The sequence below is a fragment of the Copadichromis virginalis genome, linkage group LG14, assembly GCF_057382275.1.
Source record: "Copadichromis virginalis isolate Kocher_CV1m ecotype Utaka linkage group LG14, C_Virginalis_male_GT1.1, whole genome shotgun sequence".
Lineage (NCBI taxonomy): Eukaryota > Metazoa > Chordata > Actinopteri > Cichliformes > Cichlidae > Copadichromis > Copadichromis virginalis.
The window spans coordinates 4208333-4235973 of NC_140631.1; the positions used below are offsets into that span (position 1 = coordinate 4208333).

General features: G+C 41.5%; 1 protein-coding gene across 1 annotated transcript; it reads right to left on the reverse strand.

The window, feature by feature from the left end:
* Positions 1–24: 24 nt before the first annotated feature.
* Positions 25–23140, reverse strand: phf12b (PHD finger protein 12b). The gene is made up of 15 exons (XM_085479053.1): positions 22419–23140; positions 21992–22173; positions 19176–19248; positions 14284–14740; positions 13179–13299; positions 12968–13100; positions 12709–12873; positions 11351–11494; positions 9818–10514; positions 8563–8667; positions 8293–8439; positions 8083–8178; positions 2845–2927; positions 2611–2749; positions 25–1229 (listed from the first exon to the last, which is right to left on the reverse strand). Exons 1-15 carry the CDS (start codon positions 22482–22484, stop codon positions 757–759), a joined length of 3081 nt encoding a protein of 1026 aa, XP_085335179.1. The 5' UTR covers positions 22485–23140; the 3' UTR covers positions 25–756.
* Between the last annotated feature and the right edge of the window lie 4501 nt (positions 23141–27641).

Here is a 27641-nt window from a genome sequence, read left to right on the forward strand (position 1 = left end):
AACAGGCATAAACACTGAGTTTGTTCTTAGAAAATCTTTCTGTATTTACAGGTTTGAACAGACAAGCAGGTACAGACAGAGTGCTTATATACACAGCAGCACAAGATGTTAAAATGAGTGCTAAAACTATACGGTATTTACAGATGGACTACAGCGGAAAGTACAGACTAAGAACAAGTTTTATCACAAAACGTCTGGTACTCTACACAGTATCACAAATTCAATGAGCTGTACAGTTAAAAACCAAAAAATGGCAAATCTACATGAAATCCAATGTTTCTCCAATCGAGAGGCACTGAATTAAAATGTATTTACATTATATATACATGTTATAGTGTATAAGCATGTATGTTTTCATACATATATAGCTACCTGTGGTGCAAAAGCAGCAAAAGAAATTAGAATGTATGGAATTGAATACTACAAAGAAAAAAAAATGTTTGTGCTAAATGGGCTGACTGACAAAAAGGTTACACCATACATAACTAATATACTGGCAAAAACAAAGATTGAGCCCAAGGAAGTAATGTTTGCTCAAAGTCCTAACGGTCCTAACGGTTACGTCAGTCATTTAAAAGAAAAAAGAAAAAAAGAGATTGTCAATAATACTTCAAGTTCATGCAAAGATATAAACCATTTAAAAAAAAAGAAAAAAAAGAAGAACTTTTCCCTGTTGACCAACCAGCTGTGCAGCTTTCCCTTCATCGTGACACAGAAGGTGCAAAATAAGAGGGAGGGCGGGGCTTCCTGTGCGGATTATGGAACAGAGTTAGAACGCAGTACGGGCACTTGGTGGGGAGGTACAGTCTCAGAGTCAGCCTCATCCTGGTTGGAAAAGCCGCTTGTTGTGGCAGTGCTGGGTGGTGGTGGTGTGGAGGTGTTAGCGGTGGTGCTGAGGGTGGTGCTGATGACACTGCTGCTGCTGGTGGTGGTGCTTGTGCAACTGGCAGCAGGTGTAGTGGCCTGCTCCTCTTTGGGCTGCTTACTGGCAAACTCAGTGATGCTAAAGACAAATTGGAGGCAGCCCAGTTTGATGTAGCTGCCATGGTGGAGCAGGGCCGTGCCCTCCCAGCCCGCCCCACTGCCTCCAATTAGGCTGGAGCTACTCGCTTTGCAGCTACAAGACGGCTCAGCACCACCCTGACGTTGGCTACTCATCACTCCTCCTACTGGCAACAACCCCACCATGGAGTTGGCTCCCTCGTTTTCTTCCCGTTTCTTACTGCGACCTACGCAAAGAAGAAATGCAGCAGGTCTGAGAAAGACGTCTGTACAGACTAGTGTCACAGTAAACTCCATTAATGTGGAGACAATGCAACCATGAAAAGATTTCACTGATTACATTTTATCCACAAAATAAAAAATGAACACTTTGTTTTGAAAATGAGACTAAAATCATGTGGAAAGCTGAACTCTGGCAAACATGTTTTACACTCATCATCTATAAACAGTTACAGAGAAATCTGATTTAATGCTGTTTCACACTGCAGCTCTTTACTAATCAAACATCTGTCCAAATGATCTTTAATAACAGATTAAGACTGGAAGCTTTATGTGATACAGCAACATTCAGACTTTACATAACGTGGTCTGCCACAGAACAAGTATATCTGACTGCTCATTTTACACTTTATTTACCTTTCTCATTGCTACAATGCCACATGCACCAAGTTTACCACTGTACTGTACGTTTACTACATCCTTACTTTTACTTTGCAATTGCAATAGCTAATAATAAGCCAGCCCGTTCTTTCCCATTTGGTGTTTTCTCTACCAGCAGGCTCGCTGGCTAGATCGCCATTATGGATGGAGATGAACTCCAACACCAAACTCATGGTTTGTTTTTTTCCTGCACTTCAAGCTGGCACTCTAACCAGAACCTACAACAGACGGAGAACTGGTTCGTGTGCAGTTCTCCAACAATGAGAATACAATGAGCTCACTGGGACTCAGAGCAGAACAAGAGCCAGCAGCTGCAGTCCAAGAACATGGGCTGACTGAAGACAGCTAATGATGATGTTCACTTATTTATTTTAGTTTTATATTAAGCTAATATTATTCACTTAAATATAAGCACGCATAGCTCAGCACATCTCATAGACTACTCTAAGGTATGAATTACAGCAAGAAGGTGATAAGTTTTCTTGTCATTGGTTCACTGCACTGCACAAACTAATTACATGTACCCATTAAGAATGACAAATGTGACCTTGACCACAATTTGGATGAAGAACACTAAAAGCTGACCAAAAATGCAGGAGCAGTGTCAGTGTAACAAACAGGACACTGACATTAAGCACATGGGGGGGCTACACTTCCTGAAATTCTAGCCAAACTAAAAATAATTCTTTTCAGTATTAGAGTATAAATTAAAGTATTCCTGTAATTTACAGACGCAATGATGTTATGATTTCTTCACAATTAAAATTTTAATCATTTTAACCAGAACACATACAGATGAGTGGCTAAGTGGAAGAAGATGGATGGATATTCATAAAAAGTTCATACAAAATCTATGAGTGACGACCTCATCAGCAGTCCAAGTCAAACTGGGCACACAGACCTGGGTTCCTTCAAGCCAATCCAAACAGATGACGGAGATGTACTTACGAATGATTCCTTGGACTTTGGCTACCAGGCCACCGGGTGGACATGGTGAGGTCTTCTCAGAGAAATCGCACGAGTACAGGACATTATCCACTGTGGTGCCATGCTCGCTATAGTTCAGAAGCTCATAATGCTTGGTATTCTGAAGGACGACAAACACACATCTTGGTCATTTACATCTTGGTCACTAACAACCACAGGAGTGCTCTGCAGAGTGATGTAGTTTAACAGCCTCACCTCGTCATAGAAAATACAGGCATGTTTCCCCGATACGTAGTTGCAGTGACCGTAGTTTGTAAGGCACACATCCATGTCAGCACCTTAAAGAAACAGTTAAAGACTTAAACACCCTTTCCCACAACACAAAGAATACAGATTTGCAACATGGATTTTTTTTCTGCAATATTGACGTGTCAAAATGTATTTTAATGACCTGCACTCCAATGTGACATATTGTGTTTTTGTTCAGTAGTTTTTATTCCACATGGTCCTGTTGTGACCCTCACAGGTCTAAGAACTTACTTTCACAGACAACTTGCTTAAAATACTCCGATTTAAAGATGACGGTATCAACTACGGCTGGGCCATATTATACCGTTCACGGTAATACCGGTATAATGTTAGGCAACGATAGGAAAATGAAATATCGCGATAGAATGGGAGTAAAACGCGCATGCGCAGTGCCTTTGTTTTCATACGCACATGGCCGATTGTTGAGTGAAACAGATGAACCAGAATTGGTTTGTAAAAATGGTGCAACTTCAGTGATGTGGAACTGGTTTGGTGTTTGTCCGTCAGATACACGACAAAGCACATTTTTTTGCAGAACATGCAAGTGGCCGTCGTTATTGTCGTATTTGTCGGACTAAGATGCTCTTAAATCTGGGAGTAATCTGGGTCCTAAACTCCGTATTCTTCAGGTCACACAACACTGCAGCATCACTGAGCGTTAAAAACTGTCTAAATTCTTTCATCTTTAATAAAACGATCAGCATTGCTGCTTTACCAGGTGTAACTATAAAGTTTAACTTCCAGGCATCCATGAAAACAAAAGTTATTACATTTAACGGAGTTAGAAGTTAGCAGGAAGCTAGCGGAAGTTAGCTCGCTAGTTTTGCTAGTTACCTAAGCATGATATTACATGTTCTGACTGAGAGATTTCTGAAAAAAATCAAACGTACAGCTCTGCTATCACTTCCAACATAAATGAAGACAGGAAACTAAACAGCAGTGACGTTTGTAGGGTTACTGAAGTTGGGCTAGCTGGTATATAATGATGTGCTACGTGATCGCTAGCGACACAGCTATATTAGCATAACATAAACAGTGAAGCTGGAGGACGAACACTAACACTTTTCCACTTATAAAAGTTAACGTTAAGGTTCTTCATGGTTAGAGACAAATGCAATCGCATGGCAGGATGCTGTAAACGGACCAAACTTCAGTCAGGAGAACAACTGAGATAATCCATCCACAATACGAGGTTAGTCATTAATATACTGCAACATGGGAATAGAGCAGCTGCCAGAGAATTCAACATTAATGAATCAATGGTACAGAAGTGGAGGAAGCAAGAAGAATGAGTTTAATCAAGTTTGATTTATCTGACTGCTTTGTTTCGCTTAATGTGCCTTATAATCCTGTGCACCTTATGGTCCGAAAAATGCGTACTGCACACTGCAGTTTAATGTTGCAAAGCACCTCTTTTTAACTTCAGTGGATATTATACATGGTTATGCTCAGGATATGTCAGCCCATTTCTACTGGAAATGCCTTTTGGTTAAACTTTCAGCAAGGAATTTGCATTTGCACTGTTACATTTTTATAAAGCTTTAATGTACATAAAAAACAGCTTCTTGTTTAAGTGAAAATAAATGGAAGGTTGTCTTTTTGCGCTAGTAATGTTGTGGAGTTGTATTTTGTCTCGCATCAATTATATCGTCGGTTATATCGTTATCGCAAATTTTCAAATATATATCGTGATAAATATTTTTGGCCATATCGCCCTGCTCTAGTATCAACTATCACTCAACCTGACTAATGATGCAGAGATTGTGATATATTATTATATTATACTCTAAAATATGACATTACTGCCATGTATTTGAAAAAAACTAAGCCAAAATGCAGAATTAGTGTATGAAACACTAAGCAAACCCTTGTTGCTTCCATAGAAATAAAGATGACAAGTAGCAGGTACATACTGCTAATCAAACACAATTGATTAACTTATCAGCACGAGTGACCACCTCTATAAAAACCCAGAAGCATTCTGGTGTGTACATAATGCCAAAGAGGAAAGATGTCTTAAAGCAGCGGTCCCCAACCCCCGGGCCTTGGACCGGTACCGGTCCGTGAGTCGTTTGGTACCGGGCCGCGAGAGTTGAGACTCAGGTGTGAAATGTATGGTTTTCAGCGTTATTTTTTATCGTTTTTATCGTTGACTTGGTTTTCCTGGGTCTTTTCACGTGTGTTATGAATAAATCTTTTTTTCGGTACCGGTACTAGTTTTATTTTGTTGTATTTATCCGCGACACCTTAAAGGCCGGTCCGTGAAAATATTGTCAGGCATAAACCGGTTCGTGGCGCAAAAAAGGTTGGGGACCGCTGTCTTAAAGAATAAATGAGTGCTGCATGTCAGTATCTGAAGTTGCATGAAGCCAGTCCCAAACACACTCATAATTCTACCATGAGAAAGATTATTCACTATTCAAGTGGAAAACATTCAAGACTGTTGCAAAATATTTCCAGGAGTTAAAGTCCCAAAAAAAATTCACCTAGGATCAGGCAGTGCAATGACTCCAAGCACATCAGCAAATCTAAACAAGAATGTCTGGTGATTCTGCAAGCTAATGAATGATGGGGTGTTGTTAGTTTTTCCACAAACTGCTTCTGCATCACTTCCCATTTTTGTATTTGTAGGAGTGACTAGCTCAGGTCCAAGGTACACCTGCTGTGTTGGCAACTTTGCGTATCACCGGCAATTCCATCACACAGCTATATCCATTCATGCTAGCTATTACGGTGCATGTACGTGCTGCAGTATTCTTCTGAACAATAGGTGTTGCCCGTCCTCCAAATCAGCGCTGGTATAGAAGGAGAAGAAGTCAAAGTTGGAAGCCAAGGAATTTTAAAGTTTTTGCCAAGTTTCAAAGTTTCAACATCTCCCTCTGTGAAACCTGTGAACCTCTAAACTTCTGTACTGATATGATGTTAGGATGCCATTAAAAACAGACTTTAACCCAGCTGCAGCAGCAATGGAACGATGCATCATAAAAATGGAGCAGTCCCCTCTGCGAATCCCTAACTTATTGTGGTGGAGGGGTTTGTGTGTCCCAGGGATCCCAGGGGCTATGTTGCCTGGGGGCTTTTGCCCCCCTGGTAGGGTCTGCCATGGCAAATTGGTCCTGGTTGAGGGACCAGACAAAGAGCGATTCGGAAGACCCCTATGGCAAGACCATCGAGGGAACAGTTCACCCTGCCATAGGGTTATTGGGGCCCCGCCATGGGGTCTGGCCGGGCACAGCCCGAAAGAGGGACATGGGCCCATCTTCCTGCAGGCCCACCACCCGCAGGAGGTACGGTAGGGGTAGGGTGCATTGTGAGCCAGGCGGCGGCCAGGACCGGCAAACCGTCAGGCGACTCAGGAGGGGAAAGCGGTGTTCAACCTGCACTGTGTATAGTGCGGGTGGAGTGCTGCTGACTTAGACTGAGAAAATTGCCGGGCGGTGGAAGGAATAGTTCGAGGACCTCCTTTGGGGGCGAGGTCACTGAAGCAGTTAAACAATTCCTTGGTGGCAGAGCCCCTGGGTTGGATGAGGTCCACCCTGAGTTCCTGAAGGCTCCAGATGTTGTAGGGCTGTCTTGGTTGACACACCTCTACAATGTTACATTGAGATCAGGGGCCGTACCTCTGGATTGGTAGACCGGGGTGGTGGTTCCAATCTTTAAGAACGGGGACCGGAGGGTGTGTTCCAACTACAGGGGAATCACACTCTTCAGCCTCCCTGGGAAAGTCTATGCCAGGGTGCTGGAAAGGAGAGTCTGTCTGTTAGTTGAACCTCTGATACAGGAGGAAGAATACGGTTTTCGTCCTGGTCGTGGAACACTGGATCAGCTCTTCAGCATCTCAAGGATACTTGAGGGTGCATGGGAGTTTGCCCAACCAGTCTACATGTGTTTTGTGGACTTTGAGAAGGCATTCGACCGTGTCCCTCGGGGAGTCCTGGGAGTATGGGGCGTCTGGCCCATTGCTACGGGCCATTCAGTCCCTATACAACTGTTGCATTGGTCCATATAGCCGGCAATAAGTTGGACTTGTTCCTGGTGGGTGATGGGCTCCACCAGAGCTGCCCTTTGTCACCAATTCTGTTCACAATTTTTAAGGACAGAATTTTTAGGCGTAGCCAAGGGGTGGAAGGCTTTCACTTGGGTGGTCTCAGGATCTCATCTCTGCTTTTTGCAGATGGAGTTGTTTCTGCTGGCTTCATCGGGTGATAGCCTCTGGCTTCCCTCGGAATGGTTCGCAGCCGAGTGTGAAGCGGTGGGAATAAGAATCAGCACCTCCAAATCTGAGGCCATGGTTCTCAGCCGAAAAATGGTAGAGTGCCCACTCCGGGTCAGGGACGAGTTCCCGCCCAAGTGGAGAAGTTTAAGTATCTCGGGGTCTTGTTCACGAGAGACGGGAGCAGGAAATCGACAGACGGATTGGTGCGGCGGCCGCAGTGATGCGGACGCTATATGGGTCTGTTGTGGCGAAGAGAGCTGAGTGTAAAAGAGATTGCGGATACAAGCGGCGGAAATGGGCTTCCCCCGAAGGGTGGCTGACCTCTCACTTGAGATAGGGTGAGAAGTTTGGCCATTTGGGAGGGGCTCAGAGTAGAGCCGCTGCTCCTCCACATCGAAAGGAGCCAGTTGAGGTGGTTAGGGCATCTGACAAGGATGCCTCCTGGGGGCCACCTGGGTGAGGTGTTCCGGGCATGTGCCACCGGAAGGAGGCCCCGGGGCAGACCGAGATTATATCCCTCGGGTGGCCTCGGAACGCCTTGGTATTCCCCCAGACAAGCTGGAGGAAGTGGCTGGGGAGAGGGAGGTCTGGGCTTCTCTGCTTGGGCTGCTGCCTTCGCAACCCAGCCCTGGATAAGCGGAAGAAAATGGATGGATGGATGACCAGCAGAGATGACAGCTTACAACATGTAACATCAATTTTGCTATACGGTGACATTTGCCAGGCACCACACAGCAGGTATAATGGCGTCCTACCCATGTTCCACTTCTGTCTTACTAAACTTTAGTCATAAGGCAAGAGTCTAACCTAAATCAAACATGATTGACTGGAGTTTGGTGAAGTGGTATGATTTTTATAAAGTACGTCAGTACGTGAACCTTTCCTCATCAAAGGTGAAACCTAAGAGTGGCTCAGAGCCAGGGCACAGAATGCAGCAGGGTCAAAGTCACAGCGACTGAATGTCCTACCTGATCCTATGTGTAACGTCCTATAGCACATGCTGACAGCTGCTCCTCTTCCTGTCAGAGGGTAAAAGACCGCTCTGGCTTGCACCTTTTTCTGACCTGGGAGGAGGAGAGTGTAGGTTTTAATAATTAGAACAAAACAGCAATCAAACAGCAGAAAAACTGACTTCTTGACAAGTAAACAGACTAAACTGTAGTGCAAAGGTATCTTACTGTTTGGGTGGGGTGCTGAGGTTTTTGGGGTAGTGCTGGTGGTGGGGGGAGGTTGAGTGCTGGGCACTTTGGGAGCAAAGAGCTGCTGGATCCTCTGATAGGCCAAGAGCTTGATCATCTCTGTATCCAGTTTGTCCAGCTCAATCCCTGCACACACACAAACACACACAACCGCTAGAAGCTAATTACATCTTCGTGTGTTTCATAGCAGAACACAGCAATACGAAGGCTCTTAAACTGTCACATGTGGCCGCAGAGTGACAAACTCACCCCCATCCTCCTCTTTTCCATCCTTCATGCAGCTGGACAGGTTGGTGATGGAGGGCAGTGTGTTGGGCAGCAGTGAGTCCGTCAGTGCAGGAGCAGCCTTTATGTCTGAGGGACAGGAGAGGAAAAAAGAGACAAATTGATGAGATGAGATAAAAGAAGGACCAGAAAAAAGACAGTTTTTGATAGTTCACTATAAAGGAAAAAAGTGCACAGGAACTATTACTGAGATAGAAGGCAAAGCAAGTTGTATCTGAATAACTTTTTTTTCTTCATAACTCAGTAACTGAAAATAAAATGTGCTCTTAAATGGCCATGTATCCTTTTGGTAAATGGGGCTGCACGACACAAAATATGCAAGAAAACTGTTAGCACCATCGATTATGTCAGCAGTGAGTATTCAATTAATAGCAACAGTAAACATTCAAAAGAGAGAAAACTCAGGTCTTTTAAAATGAACGTTTCATTTGTTTCCACTTTAGAAAATGCTTGTTTTGATAGTTTAACAATACACAGTATCTGCCAAAAGAGCTCAACTCTTTCACTGTATTTACATCCCATATCACAATCACATTTCCACTTTCTTGAAGAACCATTTTCCTAAAGACAAAAACTGATAAATTATTAAAAGTAGAAGTAACAGAATCACAATTTTAAGTGATCTGCCAAATAAAATAAGCTATGCATCCTAGACTGAGGCATGAAATAAAAAGGCCTTCTTCCCATCTGCTTGGAGCTCTTTCTTACATTATAAGGGGAAAAAAAAGAGTTCTGACAGTATTGCATCTCCTGGATGAAGCAGAGTTGGTCAGTGTGCACGCGTGTGAATGCATGTGTGTTAAAGTGTGCGAGTGAATGTGTGTAAGCCTTCAAACAAGCATGTAGTGGCTGCAGTGAAGAAAGGTGAGCATATAACCATTCTCAGTTCTGAGGCCTTCTCTGTGCTTTAATGCAAAACAGACGTTATGAAAGTGGAGATGTTAATACTAATAATAATTCAGCCTAACAGCATGACTATTAACACAATTTCTTAAAGTTAAAAATGTATTTATATTAATTTAAATATGCAAAATAATGTTGCTATAGCCTCAAATTAAATGTTCTCTCATGCACACCATGGCCACCGTTACATGTATAATGAGGAGAGAGTAACATAATGATTACTTGAGTATATTATTACTATTATTATCATCATTATTATTATTAGCTGTATAAAGTGATACATTTAGACTGCAGCTTTGACATTTCTGATGTGTACCTGGAGTAGGTGCTGATCCAAACTTTACTGTGTCGTGCTCCTGGCTGCCTCTAGATGGTGCATCTGTGAAGGAACTGCTGGTGATTGAGGAGGGCTTTTCATCGGTGCTCACACACTCCTCCTGGGGCTCTGTCTGGCTCCTGTGGTTCTGTTGGCCACTGTGGGGCCATATCGTGGGGGCAGTGGGGCAGTTCTGTTGGGCACATGCATTTACAGTGCTCTCAGGTTCCTTCTTAACCGTTTCTGTTCCTATGTGGTTCACCAGTCCAGAGGCAGAAGCTGATGGCGTTTTCCCAGCCTTCAGTCTGTTCTGTAGCTCAGCCTGCCTGCAGGAATCTGAGGCACTGTTACAGTCTACAGGTCCATTGGCTCTGGGAGGCTGAACCAATTCCAGAGGCCCATTAGGTTTCCTACAGTTCTGACATGGTGTCACGGTGCATTTGCAAAGAACTAGCCCTGATGGGCTGTCCTTGGAAAGAGAGGCCCCCTGGGAGTCACTGGGTGTACTGCAAGCTTTAGAGCAGGGGTCAGGGGAAGAAGTCCTTTCTAATGAGGCCTGAGTTTTCATGTCTTCTGATGCTCCACTTGATTGTGTATTTGCTTTCTGCTCAAAGTGCCACTCTGTTGATGAGGCCTTCTGTTTGATGGATAGGTGTCGCATGATACTGCACTGGAGAGCGATGACATCCTGAAGCCACTGTTCAACACAACACATGTATGTTTTTATAAAGAAGCAACCAGCAGTTCTGTTGAGAGGCCCTCCCCTTCATCAAGGATTCATTTATATCACACAAACAAACAGATACCAGAATTTATCTTTTGCTGCAATTTTCAATTAATTACTCAAAGCTCTACAGTCTGTGAAAAAAACAGACTTTCTAATGCAACTGTTGCAAAGTGCCGTGAAGCAGTTGGTTCAGCTTTCAGAACTTCTGAAACTGAATTTTCTGTTACTTTCTGATAAACACAGTACACAGGATGTGTCAGTGTTTCACTCATCTACACCAAAAATCTAACTCTCTAAAAACTTCTTGTCCAAACTCTCATCCAATCATCCAAAATGAAAAGGAAAGCGATCAATCATCCTTAACCTCCTAGGACCTGGTGTCCACATATGTGAACATCACATTTTGGGTTGGCTAGACCAAAATACTAAATGTTGCTCTACAAAGGCCTGATTTCCACATGCGAGGACGTTATACTGCCACTGTTCTATTGAAATTTAAATCGAATGTCCTCATATGTGGATCTCATTTTTCTCAGAAACAAACATCAGGTAAAAAATAAAATCTGATAATTCTTTGGTTTTACATTCATCAGGTCCCAATCAGCCCAAATAGCAAAGAGAAATTAAAAATGCATGCCATGAAAGAGTTTGGGTCTTAGGAGGTTACGCTGCTCTCCTATTAATCTCACATCCTATTACATCAGATGACACAGATTGTAGCACACAAAAGCCTGTTTCGAGGGAACTATCATTACAATCTGACTTAAAGAACGTGTTAGGCAGCTGCTGGTTTCTCTTGTGCCTACCTCCTGCTGCTCAGCCTCTGTGGTGAAATGCTTTGTGGGCTGATGGTCAGGAATGCCACTACAAACCAGCTCCAGCTGGCGCACCCCTGCAGGAAGCAGCATGGGCGGAGGATTCTGGTACTGGGACTTGATGGCATCTGGCACCTGAATAAAAACACTGACTGTTAGAGACAATCTAACACTTTCTAGCAAATTAACCAGTACGTTCAGATGTGTCTAAAAATAGCATCACTTCATATACAAGTGCACAACTGCTTAAATTTCAGAAGCTGGAAAAAAGACAGAATGTCAGTATCTAGGTAGAGCAGGGCGATATGACCAAAATATTTATCACGATATACATTTGAAAATTTGCGATAACTATATAATTGACACTAGACAAAACACTTTCCAACTCCTCAATTTTATTAGTGCAAAAAAAAAAAACCATCAATGTATTTTCACTTAAACAAGCAGCTGTTTTTTATGTGCATTAAAGTTATATAAAAATTTTACAGTGCAAATGCAAATCCTTGCTGACAGTTTAACCAAAAAGACATTTCCAGTGGAAATTGGTCGACATATCCTCAGCATAACCATGTATAATATCCACAAAACTTAAAAAGAGGTTATACACACACAGTACTGTAATATTATGTTGAAGCACAGTACGTATCACTCCGCGAGGCTCCGCCTACGATAGCCGTAACGCTCCGACAATCCATCAAGCGGTGTGGCTTCGTAGCTTAGCAAAGTCGTACTGAAACATTTGACAGATTTTCGAGCGCTGTGTACATAAAATCGTTTCGAGGTCAGTAAACACAACCAGAATTCATACATAAGGCACACGGGATTATAAGGGGCACTGTCTATTTTGAGAAAAATCAAAGGATTGATTTTAAGTGCGCCGTATTTTCCAAAAAACACGGTAATAACGTCGGCCCGCTAGCACGCGCTACCAAAAATAGTGCTTTGTTGTGTATCTGACAGATGAAAGCTAAACCAGTTCCACACCACTGAAGTTGCAGCATTTTTACAAACGAATTCTGGTTCATCCGTTTCATTCAACGATCCACTTTCGCTCTTCTCATTCTGCGTCGCCGCCGTGTGCGCATGTAAACAAAGGCACTGCGCATGTGCGTTTTACCCATATTCTATCGCAATATGTCATTTTCCTATCGTTGCCCAACATTACACCGGTATTAGCGTGAACGGTATGATTTAGCCCAGCCCTATATCTAGGTATTACTGTCTTAGTGTAACAGATATATTATTAAAGCCATTCATTTCCTAGATCTCCACCTGTGTTCCAGTGGCCAAGAAAAAAGGATTATATGAAATCCAACACACTGCACCGTCACACTGAGACACACGTCTACCTTGATGGTTTTCTTGTTGCGCTGGTGAGTGGTGCGCCGGTTGGGAGCATTTTGTCGATGTACTCTACGCAGGAAGTCCAACTTAACTGCGTGCTGGGACATCCTGTCCTGGAACTGATCGAAGAGCTGACAGCGGCTGGACAGGCTGAGGCTCCTCTGATTCAGCTGCATAGCAAACAAAAATATATCAATACAAATTTACATCAATAAAAGGAAAGGGAAAGCAGCTTTAGCTTAGAATCAGCACAGTGCATCTTACTACTAAGTGCTCCACATGGTTTGGACACATCCATTTGCCGGCAGGTAAAGCTGTGAGTGGAGGATCCAGACAGTCCATGTGGAACAGGAGGGGACAGTAATCGCACTGGATCAATGGAGCCAACCTGCAACTCCTGAGAGACCAAATAAATAGAATTAGTACCTGCTGTCATTGCTTCTACTTCTTTGCACTGTGCTCCAGAACTCCTGACCTGTTGCATGAAAAGCAGATTTTGACTGGCAAAGGGACTAGACCATTGGGATCCAGTTCATGCTGAGGCCTCCTGAAGGGCTTTCCAAGCAGCTCTTCTTTTTTCCTCCGTTTACTGCTGCCTAGAAATCCAAACAAAAGAGCAACATTGAAGAAACAGTCTAAATTGCATATATAAAGAGGTATTTTAAACTTAGGGTGCTGAAAGAAATCATAGCAGTTTTTAATTCTTGGGGGTAACTGTGACCGAGGACCTGTCCTGGGGCAACCATATCACCTCAGTTGTACGGAAGGCCCAACAGCGCCTCTACTACCTGAGGAGACTGCGGAGCGCACACATTCCCAGATCTCTGATGTTGAACTTCTACAACTGTGCCATCAGCAGCGTTCTGACGTATGGATTTCTAGTGTGGTTCCCCAGCTGCACCAAGGCCGATCAGCAAGCACTCCAGCGGGTGGTGAAAGAAGCTGGCAGAATTATTGGAACAAGTCTGCCAGAGATCAGTAATATCTTCCCCACTCGCTGTCTGAGGAGGGTGCACAGTATCCTGCGGGACCAACATCACCCTGCGCGCCACCTTTTCCATCTGCTGCCCTCAGGGAGAAGGTACAGGTCTATACAGGCCAGAACATCCAGACTGGCCAACAGCCTGTATCCACAGGCTGTGAGGCTCCTGAACTCTCTGCCCCCCTCTCACGGACAATAACCATATCCAACTTCTTAATAGCAATGAGCTGGTCTGCATTGGTGCATCATATCTTTATTCTCTTCCCCCTCCTGCCCCCCCCCCTCTTTCTTAAATAGATAACTATCATATCTGATATCATATCTCACAGTACAATAATATTGAATGGGTTGCATTGTTGTATTTTGTCATGTTTCTCAGGTCTTTGTCTGAATTTCTACGAACATTATTGCTAAGGATTGTCTTATTGCATTGGAGTCACACTGGGTTAAATATGTACACTTGGGTTTTAAGGGGTATTTATTATTTTCTTCTTTTTTTTGGGTTGTATGGAAGCCCCAAACGCAATTTCATTGTTCTTGACAATGACAATAAATAAATAAATACTAAATATTTTGGTAGTCATTATGACTGACTGACCTGGTAGTGCAGTGGTGCACGTGAGCTCACTCGGCAGCTGAAACTGAGTGGGGTTTCTCTCCATAGCAGCCGCTATTAGGAGCTGAAAGGGCCTCTTGAGGAGTCGCGGTGTCGGAGCAGAAACTGTAGAACTCTCGAGCTCTGCACCCTGAACTTCATCCTCAGGCTCTGCTGCCTCCTCCTCTCCATCGTTCTGCTCCTCTGAGGGGGTTGGGGTGGATGAAGTGTTGGAATTTGGAGTCCCAGGTCGGCTGCTTGGCCTGCTGCTGGTTCTGCGGTCCAATAGTCGTACCTGGGCCACTCGTAGACCAGGGCCTGCAGCTCCAGCCCCCGGAGGAAGACCGTCAAGCCGCAGTGGGCCAGCGTTGAGCTCCAGCTCCACGGATGGAGAAGCAGAGCGCTTGGAGGAGGATTTCTCTGGCAGGCCGTTGGTCTGTTCAGACTTCTGTTCTCTTTTCTGTACAAAGTCACACAAAAAACCCAAACACTGATTTAAAAAGCCATCTCTTGACACTGCTGTCTTAGCAAATTATAGATGAATCTCTAATCTTCCTTTTATCTCAAAGATTCTTGAAAAAAATCATTTAAAAAAAAGCTAACAGATCATCTGCAGAGGAATGGCTTATTTGAACAGTTTCAGTCAGGTTTCAGAGCTCATCACAGCACAAAAACAGCTTTAGTGAAGGTTACAGTTAATCTTCTTATGGCCTCTGACAGTGGACTCATCTCTGTACTTGTACTTGTTAGACCTCAGTGCAACGTTCAATACTTTTGACCATAATATTTTATTAAATTATTATGGTCAAGCATAATATTTATTAGAGCATGCTGTAGGTATTTATTTCTGCAGTGGTTTGTATTAGGGCTCCCACAATTTGTCAACTAGCCACGATTACGTCGACTATCAAAATCGTTGACGACTAATTTAATAGTCAATGTGTCGTTTGAAGCTTTGTAAGACCCCGAAAGATGCAGGAATCAGTAGTAGGATTTAAGAGTGTAACAACGAAATGAAACAGAAGATGGCAGCACTGCATGTACAAGGATGCCAGCTGCCGTTAAACCCCGAAGAAGAAGAACCAGGCTGTGTCCCAATCCAGCGACCGCACGCTTCGAAGTATGCATTTTGAGACCGATTACGTCACAGCGACGCAACGACGGCTGTCCCAATCCAAAGTGTATTCCAAATGCGGTTGCCAAATGTGCCATCAATTTCCCCAAATTTGAAGTGTGGTCGTTGTAGACTTCGTGGTCCCATACATCCCACAATTCATTGCGCAACAGTGGGTGTGGATAATTTTGCCGAAAAATACGGCAGACGGCTGAAGCGGAGCGGCCGAAGAGTAAACTTTTAAAAGTGAGTACTGAATGTTATGTCACTTATTTATGTGCAAATGTTTAATAATGAAGAACATTAAAACATTACTGTTGCCCACATGTCAGCAAAGTTGTGTGACATTAGTGATGTTTGTACTTTCAGCGTCAGCTTGGTTTTAAAGCCTCTACTTTAAAATATACGCCGGTCAATAGTCAACCTTAATCTGACAGAGAATGTGATGATTTTATGGATAATTAAAGTCAGTTATACATCCACAAACACAACAAGCTGAAAGTCAGTGATGCTGCTTGGTTTGCAGTCCTGAATATCACGGCACAAGCAGGATTCACTGCACTGTTAATGTTAGCTATGTTATATTGCTGCCTCTGTTCGGTGGTGTCGAGCCAAACGGACTTTAACGTGTGTTTGAACGAGCTCACGGTTCACTCGTTAAGCTGAAAGAAAGATGCTTTAATCACAGGAGTCACACATGTGTCCACTGTACCATCTGGGAACTCTTCTTGTTCAGCACTCGTAATAACACAAACACTAAATCCTCCTTCTCTGGTGCTGTTGTGTAGCAGTGTGTACACCTGAGACTGTCACCTGTCTGTCTGTCCTGCACTCTCTCTCTGTTTATTTCTCTCCGGTTGTGGAATAAAAGTATGAACATGTCTCAGCCTCAGATACTCAACTAATCAAAGTGATGTCATAAAAAAAATGAACGAACAAAACATTTTTTCTCCTTCATTTCTGTCAAACAATGCTGTATGAAACGTTTCTCGCGGTTTGTATCATGGTTGCTAGGCAACCTGAGCAGCGCGACGAAGGCTAGACCGTCCCATTTCACAACCTCTCACTTCCGCACTTCTCGTACTTCCTAGTACGCGCCGTTCCTAGTACGCAAACTGTGAATACTCTGAAGCGTACGGTCACTGGATTGGGACACAGCCGCAGTCTCCGGTATCATAGCTGTGTCCAAATTCAGGGGCCGCACCCTTTGGAGACTGCATTTGGAGGCCGATTACATTACAGCGACACGAGGAAGGCTGTCCAAATTCGAAGACTCCGACAAATGCGTCCTTCATTTCCCCAGATTTCAAGGATGGGTCGGGTGTATCCTTCGTTGCCCAACCTATCCCAGAATTCATAGCACGGCCCAGCCAATTCCAGTTTCCAACAATGACGGCAGCTACTTAATTTTAATATTACTCTTTGTGGGTCACAAAATAAACTTTTAAGATATTTTCAAGTGAGAATTCAGCTGTCTAAACTTTAAATATCTGATCAGTTTATCAAGACATCACATTTTTGCAAAAGTGCACCAACATTTTCGGAGACATCTGTTACCCACCAGCTCGATAGCTAGCCGGGGCTCAAGGCTCACTAGAGCCGACGAGAACACCGAACTCCTGGCACATCGTTTTCAGACCCCCCGCGGTCTAAACATGATATATAAGTCACTTAGATAACTTAAAAATGTTGTTGTTTGGCTTTTTCCAGTGTTTCATGTGTTCCTGAGTAAGTTGGCTTGGCTGAGATTAAAGTTTTTTCACACAGCTGAAGAAAAATCAAACAGAAAACAGATTAAACAGGAAGTTTGAGATGGTAGAATTTACTCCAATGTCCTGTTATATTTTAGTTAGCAAGGAGCAGACGGCTATCTAATAGACTCCAATTTGTTCATGTGAGTCCGCTTCACACACCAAGGTTAATTATGGATATACTAGGACCAATTCTGTTTACATTTTAAATGCTTCCCTTAGGCAGTATCATCAGCAGTATCATAGTATACATTTTCACTGCTATGCAGAGGACACCCAACTTTATTTATCCATGAAGCCAGATAACACACACCAATTAGTTAAACTGCAGGAATGTCTTAAAGACATAAAGACCTGGATGGCCTCTAATTTTCTGCTTCTAAATTCAGATCAAACTGAGGTTATTGTACTCGGCCCTGAAAATCTTAGAAATATGGTATCTAACCAGACTCTTACTCTGGATGGCATCACCTTGGCCTCCAGTAACACTGTGAGGAACCTTGGAGTCATTTTTAACCAGGATATGTCCTTCAACGCACATATTAAACAAATATCTAGGACTGACTTCCAATCTTTGCGTAATATCTCTAAAATAAGAAATATCCTGTCTCACTGTGACACTGAAAAACTACTTCATGCATTTATTACTTCTAGGTTGGACTATTGTAATTCATTATTATCGGGATTGTCCAAAAACTCCCTGAAAAGCCTTTAATTAATCCAAAATGCTGCAGCAAGAGTCCTGACAGGGACTAGAAAGAGAGAGCAGATTTCTCCTATATTGGCTCCCTGTTAAATCCAGAATTGAATTCAAAATCCTGCTCCTCACATACAGCATATGTAAGCATATAGTTGGGCTGGATCAGTTGACCCTGAATCCTCCCTTAGTTATGCTGCAATAGGTGTAGACTGCTGGGGGACTCCCATGATGCATCGAGTATTTTTTCTTCAGTCACCTTTCTGACTCACTATGTGTCATGGCCCCGCCCCTCCCTGAAACTGGTTCTGCCAGAGGTTTCTTCCTGTTGAAAGGGAGTTTTTCCTTCCCACTGTCGCCAAAGTGCTTGCTCATTGCTTTTCTCTGCATGTTAGGGCTGCACGATTAATCATTAGAAAAATTGCGATCTCGATTCATACTTATGTGCGATCTCATTTCCAAATGACAACGATTAAAAATTTTTTTTAAAAAAGGCGACGACGATTGTACCGCATTTTGATCCGGGACGCAATCTGCATGAAAACAAGCGCTCACTCTTCCTGCTCAACAAATGACAAGGGCGGAGCTTTATACCACGTGATACAGAAGCTGTGCTGTGTGATGCTAAAATTGGCAGGGAAAAAAACAACGGAGAGCACGTCAGGGATGACGAGAAAGTGACAGGAGAAAATCCGTCCCGGTCAACCACCCAAACATCAATAACGGAAACCTTATACAGCGTTTCCCTATACCCGTCGAACTCCCGCAGGCACAAAGAAATTACGGAGGCTATCACTTATCACCTGACCAAAGATATGGCTCCCATCAATACTGTGCAAAACGAGGGATTTAGGAAAATGATCAACACCCTAGACAAACGCTACACAGTGCCGTCCCGCAACTATTTTTCTATTGTTGCACTACCTGCTCTATACACGCAGCGTCGAGCAGCGGTGGAGACGGAATTTCAAGCAGTACAACGACAAAATGTGAGACATTTGTTGTTTTTATGTTTATTTATTGTTTTTATGTTCAGTCTCAACTGTTACGAAGTTGATGTGCAGTTAATAAGCGCAATAAATATTTATACTGGAAAAGAGAATCGTGAGAGAATCGTGATCTCAATTCTAAGCAAAAAAAATCGTGATTCTCATTTTATGCAAAATCGTGCAGCCCTACTGCATGTATTATTGTAGGGTAAAATATTATTGTGATTTGGTGCTGAATAAATAAAATTGAATTGAACTGATTTATCAGTACATAGAACACACTCTCCAGGATACATTTCAAAAGCAGAATGAATCAAATGTGTAACAACACATCTGTCACTCACCTTCTTTCGAACATTGCAGCGATGACACATCCATTCCCCTGGAGGAAGCATTTCTTCACTCAGAGGTGGGTTGCTGTCGTAAGAAGACAGAAATTAAATATTTAATAAGATAAAATGAATCACAATTTCTAATTCCCATTTCATTGAAATGAAAAACTGATTTGATCCCATTGTTTTGGTATCAAAACAAAAGTCTAGCTTCTTCTGTCTCCATCTGGTGGGCCAATGGCTGCATTACAACAAAAGCATCCACACAGTGCAAAGTAATGGCAGTTACCAATGTTACATTTTCATTACAGTAGCTGACACATTCATTAATAATCAATTGCTTCCAATGTTTTACACTACATACTAGAGGTGGGAATCACCATACATCCCACGATACGATATTATCACAATACTTAACACACGATACAATATTATTGCGATTTTTAAAAATATTTTGCAATATTCAGATTCTGTACATAAAGGTAAACTTTATCAATATTCATTTATCTAATATCAAAGTCTCACACTCAGTCTTTCTCTCATTTCAGTTTTATTGTTGACAAACTGAACGGTTTGTATTACAGTCTAGTCCAACTTAACTGAATGCAACCATCTGGTACAATTACAGCTATTCTGAACTATGCAATTTATGAAAACTATGCAGCCCATTCAGCAACTGAAGAATTTGAAAGTAAATTAAAACAAAATATAATTTTACATTAAATAAAAAAGTTTTAAACGTAATTAAAATAAAACATGTCTTAAATTAAAATAAGTAAACTGTCATGTTTATTGCTGCCAAAAACAAGTTAAACACATTTGGACAGTGAAGGAATGTCAGGATTGTTGCTCAGAAAAAGGATCAACATGCTCTGAAGTCAGAGCACAAAAACCTTTTTTGTAACAAAATATCGATTTCTGCTGTCCCTGTATCGATACATTATTAGCAAACAAAATATCACGATACTACACAGTATAGATTTTTTTCCCCCCACCCCTACTACATACTGCCCCCATTCAAGAAAACTTTCGTCAGATCCACCTCATTTCACCTTACCATTTTTTAAAATTATGTCTGGTTAACTGTTACCTTGGTATTTCCATCACTCATCTGCTACTTGCAACCACCATCCGCTTAACAGTTATTCATAAAATTACACTTAGTGACCAAACTGAACCATCTATCTATTATGCTTTGTTACTCCTTTCTTTTTAACTTGCATTTTTAACCATGGTGGTGCAGTGACTAGCACTGTTGCCTCACAGCAAGGAGCTCCTTAGTTTGATTCTACCACCTGGCCGGGGCCTTTCTTTGTGGGGTTTGCATGTTCTCCCCGTGTTTGCGTGGGTTCTCTCTGGGTACTAGTAGTTTGCTTGTAGTAAGCTTATTTACCTACTTTTTCTCTTTACTCATTATTATTTTTTAACAATTTATTCATTTCTATTGGCTGTTTGTTTCTATAGTTTCTAGTCAACTTTAAACTTTTTTTTGCTGATGCACCCGGTGTATGAATTCATAATTGCAGAATTTAGCATAAAAATTGGACTAAGAAATACAAAACATATCCAGTAAAATGACGACAAAAATACATTCCTCCAGATTTAAAAAATGAAACAAGTTTTTTTTAATGATATGTTTGTGTTTGAAGTGGTCACATGTGAGATGCGCTGTGCATGGCACAACTGAGTTGTCACCCCATGTAATATTGTCTTTTACATTGCAGACATCAAAGCAGCAAAATTCGTCAATACATATTTAAAATCTGAAGGCGTCCACAGGTGTGGCTATATATGTACAGACGAGTTTTATACGGTTTTCAGGTGACAGTCTGGACTCAATTCTTCCAAATACCAAAGTAATACAGAAAAAAATGATACGGGTATTTATTTATCGCTGCGGCACCGAAATTACCTCAACAAACGCTGTTATACCCGTCCAAAAAACTGCGGAATATTTCGTCCGTATTTTTAAAGCACCCCTTTTCCATCAGAGTTGATTTTAAAGGTTTGTAAGATGGCGGTGGAAGAAGGGGGGGAAAGAGCAACGAGGTCGCCATATTGTAAACAGAGGCTACATTTTTACCAGCAGCTCCGCTGGCTGCAGCCTCGGCAGGAGGGGAGGACCGACTGCAAGCTAATTCAAGCCTCTTGCAGATACGACATATTTAAGCATTTTTTTTTTCAAACTCCTGTGTGTTATATTTTCATTAACGACGCGTGAAAATAAGTTTGCTATACACTTTCAAACTATATAAAGTCCAAAAGTCAGTATACAAGATAGACGACTGGGATAACGGTGCACAGTCCTCCCAGAGCAAGAAAACATTCTGCTCTGTTACTTTAATTATCAGTTCCTATCTTAGATCACCAAACGTCTTTTAATTAACTTTAACTGGTTTATTTCCTGAGATTCTGAAAATGTGTGGAAGTAAATTTGACATGCAAGCAGCTTCCAGAGAAAAATGGGAGTTAATAATAAACCTTACAGAGTGCAACACAGCGGCTAAAGCCGGCCTCCATGGTTAACGTGAACGGAGAACACAGCGGGAATTTCGGAAGAACAATTGATCGTTAATGTTGACTTTTCATTGATATAAGCGTGAGCTTTTGTAGCGAAAAAACTATCAGGCAAAATGAAATCATTTAACAGATCATTTCTTTACACATTTCAAATCATGTGTCTATGAGAATCGGAACCACAGCGAAACGGTAACCGAGGACAATCACTGGAGTTAGCATTCAGCCATCTTTACACATAACTGACGGGGACTAGCAGTTATTTCCGCTTGTTTTACTGACTGTGCGTGTTCTTCAGTCAAATAACTTACCAGCACTGGAGATGGAAAGCTGCAGGACAGTGGTCACAGCACAGCAAGTCTCCCCCTTCCCTGCAACTATCGCAGGTGTCGTGGTTAGTCGCCCTGCCGCTCCTCCGGACGTCCCTCACCAGTTTCCGACTCCGTTTCTCTACCTCATCTGACTTCGGGGGCGCCAGTAGTGTTTGAATTTGCTGCAAAAGTTGTTCAGCTGTTTAGTTTGACATCGCGGCTAGTGTCTAGTGTCCGCTGTGACGTTTATAGAGAGCGGTAACAGTAATTTGTGGCCTCCGTTACCAAGCCGAATTAGCTAGCTAAGAGCTTGACAGCGGGCTATAGTGATGATGACAGCTGCGATTCAAATTTGGTAAAATTTATTAAAGTGTTAGCAACAGAGGAATGTTTCGCTTAATTAAGGCCTTAGACATAGCAGCCTTACCTCCATTAAGCCCCCAGAGGTATCCAAATCGTACACAATCGTTGGGGTCTCCATTTTGTCCCACATTCATCCAGAAACAGACTTTGCAAAAGGAATTTGCGAACCAAGAGCCTCGGTGCTCACAATAACCACGATAAATCCTGTAAGAGATTACTTCCCGAATGTTTTCGGTCAGAGGATGTCTGGTAAATCGACGTTAGCTATCGTTAGCTGCCCAAAGGAGCTAGCTAGGCAAACGTCAACCAGTCAAGGTTGTGAAGCTAGCGGTCTCACTAGCTGCCGTGGTTGGCCATAAAAAGGTAACAAAAATGACGTCTAACTATGTAGTTAAAATACTGATTCCTTAGCACCACTTTTTATGTGTAAGTGCCACGAAAACATACAGAATTTTCTATCAGTAGACTACTGCTCTTAGCTACACAATCCATCTGCGGCCTAGCTGGCCAGCCATGATTCTTGTTTCTGCTCCTGCAAAAAGGAGCGCTGTAAATCTGCAAAGCCCTCCGCTCCCATTGTCAAAACAAAATGTAACCAAACAATCCAGGAGAAAACTAGATGTAGTACGGCCCAAAACCTGGTTTCCGACAGCGTCCGGAATGTATAATCCTCAAATCAAGTATGTGGAAATGCAAATTTGGTTGATGTTATTGTTGTGAAAAGGCTGTGCATCTACACTGGCTGCTAGCAACATCCTTACAGTTGGCGCAACCGCGCACACCGGACACGCATGCGTATTGGAACGGATATAGATAATTACGGATACATTATAACGAAGCGGTAAAACATTGTCTACACGGTGTTTTGAGTGGCACTGACGTTTTGAAGTTATTTTATTTGCTATGACTTTCCCTGTCGGTTGCCTTATGGCACTACTCATTACTATTGTGCTGCTACGAGAGTAGCATTAACTGCTTCTTGCTTCAATAGCTTTATTGTTTGTTAAAGAACACGACTCGTGTAATTTGCACTTCTGCTACAATAGCGTTTCAGCTGCTCAAATGACCATCTTAATTCTTCTTCCGCTTGCTCAACGTGTAGTCTATTTCAACATGTAGTCTATGTAGACAGCATCCATCCATTCTCTTCCGCTTATCCTTATCGCGGGGGGGCTGGAGCCTATACCAGCTGGATGACAAGTCAGTTAAGCTAACAGAAATGTTTAGATCAATTCAAACCAATTTAGTTTTAATTACATAGCACCAAATCACATCAGCTGTCACTGTCCTCAAAGCGCTTAGTTATCCTTCTACCAATCAGACTTTTCTGACAGAGGGCATTGTGTATTTTGCAATTAAAGTCCTCACTGGGTTAAGCTGCTGAAGTCTGAAACACATTCTTTAATTAAGAGAGGACCAGATTGTGCAAAGTGAAACGCTGAAGTAATGCACAGATCATTAGAAAATAAAGACATCCAAAACATTAACAAATCAATAATCCACCATTATATTCTCTTAAACCAAAGATTTATTTAAGAATGTATGAAGCCCTAATTTACTTATTTTCCATCTAGCACTTAAATAATATAAGTTCTCACATAAATAAAATTTGTATTTATTGCAGGTTTGTCTGGTTTTTGTTAACCAGATCACACCAACTATAAAGTCTGACCAGATCCCAAAACACTACATGTAGGGTAAAGAATATGTTTGTGTGGGACACCTTACTAATGCTGAGAGATGATGAAAACTGAATCTAGAAACAAAAAACAAAAAAACTATGCTAGTTAACAGTTTGGCATCAGTTATGTGAAGGATATATATACTGCCATTTATGTGAATGAAAATTTCCAATCTTAAAATAGAAGGTATGATCTCTGTTTTGTGCAACCATGTCTATCATATTAAGTATTAAAACTGTTTAAATATATTTTAGCAGCCAAACTGTCTGTTTCAGTTTTAATAGCAATTAATCCATAGGTCAGCACACGGACTGATTGTTATGCAGCACTTTTCTGCTCTTGCAGAGCACTTATAGCACATCAGTTCTGAACCACACTTTTTCATCTTGGTGTTCTCTGTTGCAAACTAGAGCACATTAAAATGTGGGGCATTGCATCAATATATGGGACTGGTAGACAAGGAATAAAAATGCTGTGCAGGCCCACTTAAAGTACACGCATGATCGCAACATCCACAGCAAGTAAAGGTCCTGCATTTAAAGTCTCGGTAAAATAGAAGTATTTAGATATTAAGGTAAAGATATAGTTTATTTATCCCAGAACTGGGAAATTTTTATGTTATAGTAGTTAATGTTTGACTTAAATCAAACAAACCTAAATAACTTAAATAAGTAGAGTGGTGTGCAGCTTAATAAAATCTTAACAATTAACAACAATAATAACTAGTTGAAAATAAAATTAGGCACAATAAAGTAAAATAAGTATAACTTTAATTAGTGATATATAACTAGTAAAAATGTCCATCCATTCATTCATTAATTTTCTGCTGTTTATCCAGGTTCACGTTGCGAGAGCAGCAGTCTAAGCAGAGATTTCCCTCACAACAGCCACCTCTTCTATCTGGGGAATACTGAGACATTCCAGGCCTGCAGAGATGTGTGATCTCTCCACTGAGTCCACTGCCCAGAATACCTCACCTATAGGAAGCGTCCAGGAGGCATCCTAGGCAGATGCCCAAACCACCTCAACTGGCTCCTTTAGAATTTTCCTTTCAAAACAAAAGCAACAACAAAAATAGAACATTAAAACTGGCTAGCTAATTGTTGGTCTTCTACTTCACCTTGTTGTCAGTGTGGGCACCAGGTACCACCTCAAAATCCTGGATAGGCACAGGCTGTAGTTGTTTTCTTCCTTCTGTAGTTGATGATCTCTGGTCTTACTCAGAGATGATTTCTTCCAGACCACTCCACAAAATCATCCTCCTGCTCCTGTCCATCACGTATACATCCAAACACTATAGAACTGTCAGAGTAGTTCTGTTACCCAGAGTTGTACTGAAAGCCTGAGATGCACAAGTTGAACAGGAATGATGAAGGTGGCACTATATGTTGTGCCAATACCCAGTGACACTGGGCAGTTATCAGAAAATTGCATGTTAGTACTCATTGTGCATAAAAATGTTTGTTTTCATATCTAAAATATTTAAATTGATATTACTGCAAAATTAATATGCATGTCAAATCAAATCAAATCACTTTTATTGTCACATCACATGTGCAGGTACATTGGTACAGTACATGTGAGAGAAATTCTTGTGTGCGAGCTTCACAAGCAACAGAGTTGTGCAAAATACAATAACGTAAACAAGCAAAATACAAGAATGGTTACATCTGAAACTAATAAATATATGTACAATATATAATAGTATATGCATTTATGGATGTGTATACTAAATATTTTTCTATGTGTGTGTGTGTGAGTGTGTGTGTGTGTATACACATATTTTACAAATTAAATAGAGTAAACAATAAAATAAAATATATAAAAATATGTTGCGTTATATTTAATTCATTTTAACCACTTAGGTTGTTTACTCTAGATCTATGCATCTTATTCTATATGGTAATGTAGCATTATCCTGCTTTAAGAATCATATATATTTAAAAAGTTCAGCAAGCTCATACCTTTGCCTTCAACTCTTTGACATTTTCTAGCAAATCTAAGAAGGGCTTTATATATATACTGGCTGTTTTTTTAAATTGGGCTGATTCTAAAACCTAAAAATGGTTGCCTTGGAGAGAGGAAATGTTAGCAATTATAATGTATAGTGGACAGAATTACCATAAATGATGGGTAATTGCTAACCCTTGCCAGCAGAGGGAGGCACTGCTCAGTTGTATTTGAGTAGCTGGCAAAATGAGTTTTCATGCTGGTAGTTAGCTTATGTCAGGGGTGTCGAACTCCAGGCCTCGAGGGCCGGTGTCCTGTAGGTTTCAGATCTCAACCTGGGTCAACACACCTGAATCACATGATGAGTTCATTACCAGGCCTCTGGAGAACTTCAAGACATGTTGAGGAAGTCATTTAGCCATTTAAATCAGCTGTGTTGGATCAAGGACACACATAAAACCTGCAGGACACCGGCCCTCGAGGCCTGGAGTTCGACACATGTGGCTTATGTGATTTTGTGCACAGAAATATATGACATTCCATTTTAGAAATGTAGTCCCATGTTCCAATTAATTTTAATTAAATTACTAATGTTACTAGCCATCACATGTTGTACACATGTCCAGCATGACCATTCACCAGGCTACAGTTTATTGAACATTTTAGTGCATATATTAATATGTACATTAATATGTAGTACAAGAATGTTGAAAATGAAAAATCTTTTTTACAAAGTGAATTTTCAGTTATATTTTTAAATCTACATATTTTGATCACATTTGTAAAAGCCCTTAAAAAGTATTTAGTTGCTGACTTTAACCTCCTAGGACCTGGCGTCCACATATGTGGACATCACATTTTGGGTTATTTAGACCAAAATACTGAATTTTGCTCTACAAGGGCCTGATATCCACTTATGAAGACATCATACTGCCACTGTTCTATCACAATTTAAAATGAATATCCTCATATGTGGCTCTTATTTTTATTAAAAACAAAAGTAAGGTAAAAAAAAAATCTGGTAATTCTTTGTTTTTACATTCATCAGGCCCCAATGTGACCAAATATCAAAGAGAAATTAAAAATGCATGCCGTGGAAGAGTTCGGGTCTTAGGAGGTTAAGTCATTTTTCTGATGAAGGAGACTTGTAAGGTTGTAATTATGAAGTATTATACTGTTATAGTTATTACTGATAAATGTATCCTGTTGTGATAAACTAACTAAAGTACTGTGATATGTTTATTTTAAGATATTTTTGAGTGTATTGTATTTAATATTAGAGTAAGAGAATTTCTAATGGTTAAAAAAATAAATAAATAAAATATATATATATATATATATATATATATATATATATGTATAGCTAGCCTTGGTGGTGCTGTTCTCTTATTGTTCCCTTGCCACTGAGAGTACACCTTTGCTGGTTCTGTGGAGAACAGCTGGTTTATTCTCCTGCCTTCTATCTCTCTGGTGTACCTCCTCAAGCGGCTGGCCAAGGCTGTGAGTCTTTGCTTGGCAGTTTCCAAGGCCTCAGGTATGGACAGCTTGCTGTATTTCTTAGGCACCTTATTTGTCGCACCTTTCTGCAACTCCGTTAGTTGGCTAACCTCCCTCCGTGCTACTTTGATCTTGCCCTCTAGCCTCCTTCTCCATGG

Excerpts from the sequence above, each read along its gene's own strand:
- phf12b (XM_085479053.1), bottom strand. The coding sequence starts at position 22,484 with ATGTGGGACAAAATGGAGACCCCAACGATTGTGTACGATTTGGATACC. Across the intron at positions 8,668-9,817 it reads TGGATCAGCACCTACTCCAG|ACATAAAGGCTGCTCCTGCA; the intron begins GTACACATCAGA and ends CCTGTCCCTCAG. Across the intron at positions 2,750-2,844 it reads CCTGTATTTTCTATGACGAG|AATACCAAGCATTATGAGCT; the intron begins GTGAGGCTGTTA and ends GTCGTCCTTCAG.